Below are 12,551 nucleotides of genomic sequence, written 5' to 3'. Positions count from 1 at the left end.
GAGTAAATACTGAAAAAAACCCTTCGGCCAAACTACCCCAAGGCTGATTAGGCACGTCCATGAGATGTGGTACCCTTTTTTCTTTTCTTTTTTGGGAAAGCCCAAATATCCCCTCCAAATTACCATGGATTTGGTAGCTAAACACATGGTAGAGAAAGAATCGAAGCCATTAGATTGAATGTGGTGGGTAAACACATGATACAGATGGAAAAGTACCTTCTTCTTTTTTTTCTTTCTTCTAGAATGTGGTAGCCCTTTGTCTTTGTAGTTTTTGCCCACTAAGTACAAAGGGTGGACTAAAACAAAAGTGACTCACTCAAGCTCATTTCATAATGTTAACTTTGACCAATTGAATCCGTTAGTTGAACGTTGTTGCAATCCCTAACTTGCCTAGATTTTTTTTGCATTCATAATCATCCGCCTTCAATGTCGTGAAAGTATAGTATTTTACATTTTGTTTCTATTTTCCTATTGCTTAATTGCGAGAAAAAAAAAAAATGACAAATCTATAAATCCTATCATTTAGTACATCAAATTTAACTAAAATATATAATATTATTTTAACTAAAGAGTATAATCAACATAATGCAATATAATGCATACAAAATGTATCGAGAAAATCGTATACTCACAACATAAAGAAATTAATGCTATAAAACAAAGTAAACAAACTAATGAAAAAATTAAGAAAAATAATGAAAATACCTCAACACCTATTGCAAATTATTTCCAAAGAACGCAAAAGCAATCACCTGTATTCAATAGTTACAGACATTAATTCAAGAGACAATTTACATAATATTATAATGCATATTGTAAATAGTTATTGTAATTTATGTTATAAATGATAGTCGTGTGCATTGGTGTATATTCATGTTTTGAGTAATGTTATATAATTCCTACCAAACTTATGTTTTAAAATTTATAAATGATACCTGGAAAACGAAATTAGGAAAATTAAGAAATTAATGTTACAAAAACAAAGAATAAAAAATTTCAGAAGAAGAATGAAAAATATATAGAAACAAATTATTATTTATGAAGTTGCAAATTTTATCAAAGAAAAAACATACAAACAGAATACTAATTGAAAAAAAAAAAAAAGGAAGCACATACCGACTAAAAGAAAAAAGAAGAAATTGAACATGCAATTCCTTTAATAAATTAACTTTACAATACAAAGTAAAGAAACTATATAAATAAAATTTTAGAATTTTAACATTTTTTTAATTTTTTTTTATTGTTGTATATAAAAACAACAACAGTATATCAGCCGTTAAAAAAGGTTGATATATTGTCTTTTTAAAATAAAGCTTAAGATATATCCATGCGAGACAAAACATATAATTTCTTTATTTAAAAAAAAAACAATAAAGTTCAGCGATGATGTATTAAAAAAAAAAATGTAAGAAGAATAATGAATAGAAACAGAGTATTACTTATGAAGTTGCAATTTTTATCTAAATCATACAAAAAGAGTACTAATTGAAGAAAAAAAAAACATAACAAAAGCAAAATAGTGTTAATACCGAATCATAAAATAAAAAAATTAATTATCGTAATTCTAAAATTGAACATACACAAATATATACTGAAAAAGAAAAATATACAAAATAAAGTAAATAAATTAATAATACAAAATAAAGTAAAGAAACTATATAAATAAAATTAAGAGTTTTAATTTTTTTAATTGTTGTCTTTAAAAACAACAACTGTTTATTGGCTGTTAAAAAAGGTTGATATATTGTATGTTAACAATAAAACTTAAGATATATCAATGGAAGACAAAACATTTAGTTTGTTTATGTTTTTTAAATAAACAATAAAATTGAACGATTGATTTATTTTTAAAATAAATTTCTAAATCTTTTTTTTTTCAGTATGTATTTGTGTATGTTCAATTTAGAATTACGATAATAATTTTTTTTTTATATTATCTTATATATATATATATATATATATTAAGCAGAAAGGGTAGGAGGGGGTGATTAACTGTAGTTATTTTACTTGGGTGTAACCATGGTAACAGTGTAGCACCTGTCCGCTGGGAACTACTCAAGAGGAGCCTAGACAACGGAGCCACAGACGCTTCCTCAAAACCAATAGATCAAACTTACGTCCTAATAAGTACTTAACCTCATGAAAATTTTCTTGAAACCACTGAACTATCACCACTGGTAGTAACAACAAGACATCTTTTGTTATTGAATATTGACAGTTAAGATTAAAACTCATTATTTCAGTACAAATCAACTTAATGCTCGAAGATGTACTCAATAATAGAAGATGCCATGTTAGGCAAGGCAGAGTCTTAAAAAATTAGGGTCTAGCACAGTTAGTTGCCATTGTGAATGCAAATTTATTGGGCAATTATGGCTACGAACAGTTGAGCATTAAAATGAAAAACATATGTGGACAGGTAAGGGGTTTTTGATCGAGTGTGAATGAAATTTCAAATGAAATAACATCTCACCTAAGCTAGCTAGATGGAGACAGTGGCGACAGCTATGGGTTGGAAAAGAAAAGCGCACCTTGGTCCATGACTAGACTTAGGAGAAATTACTTTTTACCCTTATGAACTACAACGGCTTGGCACTTTCCTCTCATAAACTACCAGCTATGACACTCGACCCCATGAACTACCATTTTGTGCCCAAAACCCCAATTCCATCAGTTAAAGGCGTTAATTCAGACAGTCTGCATCCAACAACTTTAACACTTTAGTCCTCACAACCTCTTGCATAGCTGAGTTTAGCCTTCTCTGTTGCTCCCTTGATGGCTTGGCATCCTCCTCCAAATATATCTTGTGCATCACCACCGAGGGGCTAATCCCCTTGATATCCTCAATAGCCTAGCCTATAGCTTCCTTGTGCTCTCTTAAAACCTCTAACAATTTCTCTTCTTGAGCATCAACCAAATTCGAAGCTATAATCAAAAGGCAAAAAATCTGCTGGACCTAGGAACTTATACTTGAAAGTGTCCGGTAGAGGCTTAAGTTCATTCTTGGGGGGATCAGGTACTGTTGTCTCCTCCTTCTCATTGCTCACCAGAGGAGCAGTCTCCTAAAATCGCATCTACTTGCTCAAGCAACTTGTCCAAGTCCAAATCCTCTCTGAACTGAGCAAAGCATGCCTCCAGGGGGACCTCTATGCTTGATTCTTCAACAACGTCCTCAATGATCTCCTCTATCAAACATACTTATTACACAGTTAGTAGTTCATGAGGATAAAGTGAAAATGTGTTGTAGTTTAAGAGGGGAAAAGGTAGTTTCCCCTTATATTTATAAAACATTTTCAATTGACACACCACCATTGCACCTCTCTCCCAATGTAGTTGTGTTTTGGATTTGTGTTTTTGTTGATTGTTGTTTGTTTTGCTTTTATGTTGTTGATGTGTTTTGTGGGTTATGGTCTCTCTATTTCTTTGTGGCTTTATCTTAATGTGAATACTTTTGTAAATGGATCGCACAATATCATCAATATGCAATTAATGAAGCAAGCCAAAAATTTGGCCCACTTGAAAACTGCAACAACAACTAATAAGAATCATGGAACTATTGTTTTCCGGTGAAGAGTAGTGGAAGAGGAGAAATGAACTCCAATTACAAAAGTCTTCACATTAAGATAAAGCCACAAAGAAATAGAGAGACCATAACCCACAAAACACATCAACAACATAAAAGCAAAACAAACAACAATCAACAAAAACACAAATCCAAAACACAACAACATTGGGAGAGAGGTGCAGTATTGGTATGTCAATTGCAAAGGTTTTGTAAGTATAAGGAGAAATTACATTTCTCCTTCTTAAACCACAACTCATTTTTACTTTACCCATGAACTACCAACTGTGCAATAGGTATACTTAATAGAGGAGATCATTGAGGAGGTTGTTGTAGAATTAGGCATAGAGACCCCCTGGAGGCTACCACGGTCCATTTGTGTAGCATTTTCACAAATTTTTCTAGTTTTTAATTTCTAGCAACCCACAAAGAAACAGAGGAGTAGTTGACACTTGTGTACCGTCGTCATACAAGGTGGTGGCCATTGGCCATGGCCTGGTAGGTGAGCTGAACCAAATATATATTGCCACTTTGCAGCCCCTGTCCAAGTGCACTACCTTCTTCAACCTTTCAAACCTCAAAAATCACAAAACCAACACAAGCAAATTAACCAGAAAATGGGCTCATCTGGTGAAACCCGGATGACTCCAACACAAGTTGATTCGGACGAAGAAGCAAACCTCTTCGCCATGCAACTGGCCAGCGCCTCAGTCCTTCCCATGATCCTCAAGTCGGCCATAGAGCTTGGTCTCTTGGAAATCATAGCTAAGGCTGGACCTGGCGCATATCTGTCGCCGTCAGAGGTGGCTTCCCAGCTCCCAACCACGAACCCAGATGCACCAGTAATGCTGGACCGTATATTGCGGCTCCTGGCCGGCTACTCTGTTCTCACTTCTTCTCTGCGCACACTCCCTGATGGCAGGGTTGAGAGGCTGTATGGTCTAGGCCCTGTGTGTAAATTCTTGACCAAGAATGAAGATGGTGCGTCTATTGCTGCTCTCAATCTCATGAATCAGGATAAGGTCTTCATGGAGTGCTGGTAATTTACCATTTCTTCTTCTTCTTTCCTTTTCCATTTTTTCCTTTTTGGTTTAATTCAATTTCGAAAGAAAAAAGAAAAAAAAGAAAAAAAAGAAAAAAAAAAGGTAGTTGGTATTAGTTCTGCTAATGGATAATCATCATCATCATCATTTAACTAAATTCTTAAAGCATAATTTGGCTTAAGTCCATTATTAACAATAGATTTTTGTCATATGGGCAAGAGCATCCAACAAAGATCAAGACCTTCTTTATGCCTCTCATTATTATAGACCAACACTTTGGCATGCCATATATGCATGATCCAGTTGGAAGTAGAAAAAATGAAGAATGGATGAGACATTTTTTTGGTTTAATGCTAATATTTACATTTTGCAAGCAAAAATAATTATTGATCAAGCAGTATTGTATTGCCTTGGTTGATCCTGGTCTACAGTGCCCGATCGAGGCAAGTCATTATACTTATACATGGTAAAAGAACTAATCAAAATTCATGAAAAGGTTTGCAAAAAGTCAACAATTTCACGCTAGCTTTGTTTTCTGTAGGTACTGCTTGAAAGATGCAGTTCTAGAAGGTGGCATTCCATTTAACAAGGCACATGGGATGGCCGCATTTGAATATCATGGGAAAGATCTTAGATTCAACAAGGTCTTCAACAAGGGAATGTCTGATCACTCTACCATTACCATGAAGAAAATCCTAGAGACCTACAAAGGCTTCGAGGGCCTCACATCCGTGGTCGATGTTGGTGGTGGGACTGGAGCTGTTCTTAGTACGATTGTCTCCAAATACCCCTCTCTAAGGGGCATCAATTTTGATTTGCCTCATGTCATCGAGGATGCACTATCTTCTCCTGGTATGCCATTATCTATAGTTTATTGGCTATATAGTTTTGAGTTATTTGTTAATACTTTCGTTTTGAGAATATAAAACAAATGACAGGAAAATGAAATTTTAACAAACAAAGCCACTATAAATTTATAATATCGCAGTCGGCCATGTAATTGATAGAATTCATAATAAAATAGAAATAGAAATAAATTGTGAAAATAAAATAAATGAGAGATAAAGATTTTAACGTGGCTCGGTCAACGACCTACCTCCACAGGTAAAGCCCTAAGGGCTACATTAGGCTCTTATTGAATGATTTGTTTACAATACAGAATGCTCTATTTATAGAGCTTACACATAAATATAATCTTAATCAATCTTGATTAAATCCCTAAATTAGGCTAATCTAATTTTCATCAATCATAATCAAATCCCTAACTTTAGGGTCATTCAAATATACTCTAATATCCTCCCTCAAACTCAAGGTGAAAAATCCTAAAACCTTGAGTTTGACTTTTTTTTTTCTTTTTTTTTGAGATAGCAAAACAATACAAAGAGGGCCATTTATGGGCCAAAAAAAGAAAGAGCCAACTTTGGGCTAAAATGAGAGCCAACTCTGGTCTAAAGTGGGCTTGGGTTTTAAACAATACAACGTAACCAAATAAAAGGAAAACCAACTTTGAGCTGAAGTGAGAGCTAACTATGGACTGAAATGGCCTGGGTTTTAAACAACATCACAGAGTCGAGCAAAAATAGGCCAACTATGGGCCAATGGATGGGTAATTTGGCCTCTTTTGAATTTTTTTTTTTTTTTTGGGGCAGCTTGGCCTCTTTTGAATTTTGATGGGCAACTTGGCCTCTTTTGATTTTTTTTTTCCTCGGTTTCACCCTTTTTTTCATGAAAATCCTGTTATAAATTACATTAAACTCAATCCCATAACCAAGCAGAACTAGGTATAACAACTAAACCAGGATATCATATTCCAAAGCCTAGAACAGGAATATATGCACACTCAAATAAGGGTAAACCAAAACCCGTAACCAAACACACTTCTTCTTCACAAAACAAACCTCCTAAAACACGATCTGGCGTGAGATGAAACGGATCGCGGCTCCGGCAACTTCGGTGGCAGCGCCAGCAAGATGGGGTGGCTCGACGACTGTTGGTGCGTTCAAGACGGTGGGCTGGCGTTGGCAGAGGTTGTGGAAGCGTGGTCATCATGGTGCAAGGCTAGCTGGCAGTGGGCCGGTGGAGATCTGGCTGTTAAGAAACTTGCGGAATGAAAGGAGAGGAGGTGCTATAGTGGAGCCCACCAACGATCACGCACGGTGAGAGCCGTTCTGAGAGAACAAAGCCTCTTTTGATATATATATTTTTTTTTACATCAAACAAAAAATAGAAAAAATCGTAGAGCGTAGGCCACATGTGGGGTCAATGGAGGTTGCTGCAGCCATCAAATCTACCAAAATGGATGTCAAGTGCTTGTAGAAATCGTCGGGTGTCTTGACATTGAAGACTTCCAATGGCAATGAGAATCCTCATCATGCTCTCCCCAGATTATCAATGTGGGCTGAAATCGTGTGGTGTGGGTTGGATGAAAACTTGATCTCCAACACGCACACCATTGTTTGGAAAACCAAAGAAAAGACACAGAAAAGGAAAACTAGATATGTTCTGAGAAGAATTGGAACAACAACAATTTTTTTTTTTTTTTTTTGTGTGAGGAATGGAATCATAGGATGTTAGGATCAAATATTGGCGTTAGCCATTCGTTCTGATACCATAATAGAATTCATAATAAAATAGAAATAGAAATAAATTGTGAAAATAAAATAAATGAGAGATAAAAAATTTAACGTGGTTCGGTCAACGACCTACATCCACAGACAAAGCCCTAAGGGCTACATTAGGCTCTTATTGAATGATTTGTTTACAATACAGAATGCTCTATTTATAGAGCTTACACATAAATATAATCTTAATCAATCTTGATCAAATCCCTAAATTAAGCTAATCTAATCTTCATCAATCATAATCAAATCCCTAACTTTAGAGTCATTCAAATATACTCTAACATCCTCCCTCAAACTCAAGGTGGAAAATCCTGAAACCTTGAGTTTGACAATTTTTTTTTTTTTTTTTGAGATAGCAAAACAATACAAAAGAGGGCCATTTATGGGCCAAAAAAAGAGAGAGCCAACTGTGGGCTAAAGTGGGCTTGGGTTTTAAACAATACCACATAGCCAAATAAAAGGAAAACCAACTTTGAGCTGAAGTGAGAGCTAAGTATGGACTGAAATGGCCTGAGTTTTAAACAATACCACAGAGCCGAGCAAAAATAGGCCAACTATAGGCCAATGGATGGGCAATTTGGCCTCTTTTGAATTTTTTTTTTTTTTTTTTTTTTGGATGGGCAGCTTGGCCTCTTTTGAATTTTGATGGGCAACTTGGCCTCTTTCAATTTTTTTTTTTTTCTCGGTTTCACCCTTTTTTTTCATGAAAATCCTATTATAAATTACATTAAACTTAATCCCATAACCAAGCAGAACCAGGTATAACAACTAAACCAGGATATCATATTCCTAAGCCTAGAACAGGAATTCATATGCACACTCAAATAAGGGTAAACCCAAACTCGTAACCAAACACACTTCTTCTTCACAAAACAAACCTCCTAAAACATGATCTGGCGTGAGATGAAACGGATCGAGGCTCCGGCAACTTCGGTGGCAGCGCCAACAAGATGGGGTGGTTCGACGACTGTTGGTGCGTTCAAGACGGTGGGCTAGCGCTGGCGAAGGTTGTGGAAGCGTGGTCGTCACGGTGCAAGGCTAGCTGGCAGTGGGCCGGTGGAGATCTGGCTGGTAAGAAACTTGCAGAATGAAAGGAAAGGAGGTGCTATAGTGGAGCCCACCAACAATCACGCGCGGAGAGAGCCGTTCTGAGAGAACAAAGCCTCTTTTCAATTTTTTTTTTTTTTTTTTTACATCAGCCAAAAAGCAGAAAAAATCATAGAGCATAGGCCACATGTGGGGTCAATGGACGTTGCTGCAGCCATCAAATCTACCAAAATGGATGTCAAGTGCTTGTAGAAATCGTCGGGTGTCTTGACATTGAAGAGTTCCAATGGCAATGGGCATCCTCATCATGCTCTCCCCAGATTATCAACGTGGGCTAAAATCGTGTGGTGTGGGTTGGATGAAAACTTGATCTCCAACACGCATACCATTGTTTGGAAAACCAAAGAAAAGACACAGAAAAGGAAAACTAGATCTGTTCTGAGAAGAATTGGAACAACAACAATTTTTTCTTTTTTTCTTTTTTTGTGTGAGGAATGGAATCATAGGATGTCAGGATCAAATATTGGCGTTAGCCATTCGCTCTGATACCTTAATAGAATTCATAATAAAATAGAAATTGAAATAAATTGTGAAAAGAAAATAAATGAGAGATAAAGATTTTAACGTGGTTAGGTCAACGACCTACATCCACAGATAAAGCCCTATGGGCTACATTAGGCTCTTATTGAATGATTTGTTTACAATACAGAATGCTCTATTTATAGAGCTTACACCTAAATATAATCTTAATCAATCTTGACCAAATCCCAAAATTAGGTTAATCTAATCGTCATCAATCATAATCAAATCCCTAACTTTAGGGTCATTCAAATATACTCTAACATTCTCCCTCAAACTCAAAGTGAAAAATCTTGAAACCTTGAGTTTGACTTCTTTTTTTTTTTTTTTTTTTGTGAGATAGCAAAACAATACAAAAGAGGGCCATTTATGGGCTAAAAAAAATAGAGCCAACTTTGGGCTAAAATGAGAGCCAACTGTGGGCTAAAGTGGGCTTGAGTTTTAAACAATACCACATAGCCAAATAAAAGGAAAACCAATTTTAAGCTGAAGTGAGAGCTAACTATGGACTGAAATGGCATGAGTTTTAAACAACACCACAGAGCCGAGCAAAAATAGGCCAACTATGGGCCAATGGATGGGCAATTCGGCCTCTTTTGAATTTTTTTTTTTTTTTGATGGGCAGCTAGGCCTCTTTCGATTTTTTTTTTCTCGGTTTCACCCTTTTTTTCATGAAAATCCTGTTATAAATTACATTAAACTTAATCCCATAACCAAGCAGAACCAGGTATAACAACTAAATCAGGATATCATATTCCTAAGCCTAGAACAGGAAAATATGCACACTTAAATAAGGGTAAACCAAAACTCGTAACCAAACACACTTCTTCTTCACAAAACAAACCTCTTGAAACACGATCTGGCGTGAGATGAAACAGATCGCGGCTCCGGCAACTTCGGTGGCAGCGCCAGCAAGATGGGGTGGTTCGACGACTGTTGGTGCGTTCACGACGGTGGGCTGGCGCTGGCGGAGGTTGTGGAAGCGTGGTCGTCACGGTGCAAGGCTAGCTGGCAGTGGGCCAGTGGAGATCTGGCTAGTAAGAAACTTGCGGAATGAAAGGAGAGGAGGTGCTATAGTGGAGCCCACCAACGATCACTCACGGAGAGAGCCGTTTTGAGAGAACAAAGCCTCTTTTGATTTTTTTTTTTTTTTTTTTTTTACATCAACGAAAAAGCAAAAAAAATCATAGAGCATAGGCCACATGTGGGGTCAATGGAGGTTGCTGCAGCCATCAAATCTACCAAAATGGATGTCAAGTGCTTGTAGAAATCGTCGGGTGTCTTGACATTGAAGACTTCCAATGGCAATGGGAATCCTCATCATGCTCTCCCCAGATTATCAACGTGGGCTAAAATCGTGTGGTGTGGGTTGGACGAAAACTTGATCTCCAACACGCACACCGTTGTTTGGAAAACCAAAGAAAAGACACAAAAGGAAAACTAGATCTGTTCTGAGAAGAATTGGAACAACAACAATTTTTTCTTTTCTTTTTTTTTTTTTTGTGTGTGAGGAATGGAATCATAAGATGTCAAGATCAAATATTGGCGTTAGCCATTCGCTCTGATACCATGATAGAATTCATAATAAAATAGAAATAGAAATAAATTGTGAAAATAAAATAGAGATAAAGATTTTAACGTGGTTCGATCAATGACATACATCCACAGATAAAGCTTTAAGAGCTATATTAGGTTCTTATTGAATGATTTGTTTACAATACAGAATGCTCTATTTATAGAGCTTACACATAAATATAATCTTAATCAATCTTGATCAAATCATAATCAAATCCCTAAATTAGGCTAATCTAATCTTCATCAATCATAATCAAATCTCTAACTTTAGGTTTATTCAAATATACTCTAACAGTAATATTGTTGTCCTTTCTTATTCTCTTGGGTTAATGTGATTTGCCTCATGTCATCGAGGATGCACTATCTTATCCTGGTATGCCATTATCTATAGTTTACTGGCTATATAGTTTTGAGTTGTTTGTTAATACTTTTATTCTGAGAACATAAAACAAATGACAGAAAAATGAAATTTTAACAAACAAAGCAATTATAAATTTATAATATCGCAGTCGGCCATGTAATAATGTTGTCCTTTCTTATTCTCTTGGGTTAATGTGATCTCATGGGATGCATCTGTTTGTTGGCTGCAGGTGTGGACAATGTTGGGGGAGACATGTTTGTTTGTGTTCCAAAAGGTGATGCCATTTTCATGAAGGTGGGTTCGAACTTATCTTGAATCCTCTCACTTTCTTACCTAACCCTTGGCTCTTTAGTTGATCCAGTTATATAAAACTACAATTATGTTATTGATAGTTGAGTAGTTGTGAAATGGAAGGCACCACTAATATTCAAGAATATCTTCCCTCAACACCACCTCTGTTTTAACTGTAGGGTGTGTTCTATTTATAAGGATTTCAAGGAACACTAGGTTTAATGCAGCAGTAGAATGATTTCGGTGGATTGTTAAATTTCCCCTTTGAAGAGAAAGGGAAGCTAAGGGGAGAGTTCATTTGAAAAAACTTTTTAAAGGGTGATTTTTGCTTTTTTTGGTACTGTCAAGTGTTTTGTGTTTTGAGTTGTTTATTAATAATTTTGCTATTTTGCTAAAAAGTTATCCCTAAAAAACATTACCAAACAAGCCCAAGTGTTTGTGCTTAATTTGTAACTACAAGATTATGCTTCTTCAAAGCTAGATGATAGCCCTGTAAACTTCTGCCTAGAGTGAGTGGAGACATCTTATTGTGGAAAAACACTTTAAATGGGACATGAATCATTAAGTGAAAATATTAGTCAAAGCTATTTTACCTTAATTTGTGCTTTTGACATGTGTGCGCTCCTATGTACAGTGGATATGTCATGATTGGAGTGATGAGCACTGCTTGAGATTGTTGAAGAACTGCTACGATGCTCTTCCAGAAAATGGGAAGGTGATTGTTGCCGAATGCATTCTTCCTGTAGCCCCAGACACTAGCCTCGCCTCTAAAATAGTTATCCATGCTGACATTCTCATGTTGGCTCATAATCCTGGTGGGAAAGAGAGGACCCAGAAGGAGTTTGAGGCCTTGGCTAAAGAGGCTGGATTTCAAGGGTTCCAAGTAATGTGTTGTGCTTTCAATACCTACATCATGGAATTCATTAAAAAGCCTTGAGTAATTGAGTCCTTGGCAATTGGGTATTGGGGTTGTGACTGTGTCTGTTTCTATTCAGAGACGGAAAGAGAGAAAAAGAAAACAGAATAATTGATTCAAGTAGAGAGAAAACAGAATAAATGTTCTTCCTTTTTCACCGAGTATTATGCAGCCAAGTGGAGAGTGAACTTGTCAAAACTTTAAAAGGGTACGGAAACTCTAGAGAGTCATGGTAGAATGAAAATATAGATTCAAAACATGGAAGATGGTTTTATATTAGATTCAAAACATGAAAGGTGGATTTCCCCCCAGAAACACGAGTATAGATGGTGAGAAAAGGGTAAAGAGTGATGATTAGTGTGCATTTATATCCATGCAGAAGAGTCTGAGCAATTGCATGGAGGTATTAGTTGGGTTGGAATTAGAGTTGTCTTACAATTGCCGTATCTTTAGATGTTTCAAATGAAGAATTAAACCACAACAAAATGGAAAAAAAATTCTCAAAATAATGGAGAAATAAATCACAAGACAATGGAGTTAGTGGGATACAAGTATT

At 36.1% G+C, this 12,551-nt stretch overlaps 1 protein-coding gene across 1 annotated transcript; it reads left to right on the top strand.

The window, feature by feature from the left end:
* The first annotated feature begins 4,093 nt into the window (after window positions 1–4,093).
* LOC132190131 (caffeic acid 3-O-methyltransferase 1-like) lies at window positions 4,094–12,115 on the top strand. The gene is made up of 4 exons (XM_059605028.1): window positions 4,094–4,601; window positions 5,147–5,457; window positions 11,018–11,082; window positions 11,714–12,115. The coding sequence occupies exons 1-4, from the start codon at window positions 4,180–4,182 to the stop codon at window positions 12,014–12,016; spliced, it is 1,101 nt and encodes a 366-aa protein (XP_059461011.1). The 5' UTR covers window positions 4,094–4,179; the 3' UTR covers window positions 12,017–12,115.
* The last annotated feature ends 436 nt before the right edge of the window (window positions 12,116–12,551 follow it).

The sequence above is a fragment of the Corylus avellana genome, chromosome ca1 (assembly GCF_901000735.1).
Source record: "Corylus avellana chromosome ca1, CavTom2PMs-1.0".
NCBI lineage: Eukaryota > Viridiplantae > Streptophyta > Magnoliopsida > Fagales > Betulaceae > Corylus > Corylus avellana.
Note: the sequence above shows the minus strand (reverse complement) of the source record. Positions and strands in the feature narration are given on the sequence as shown.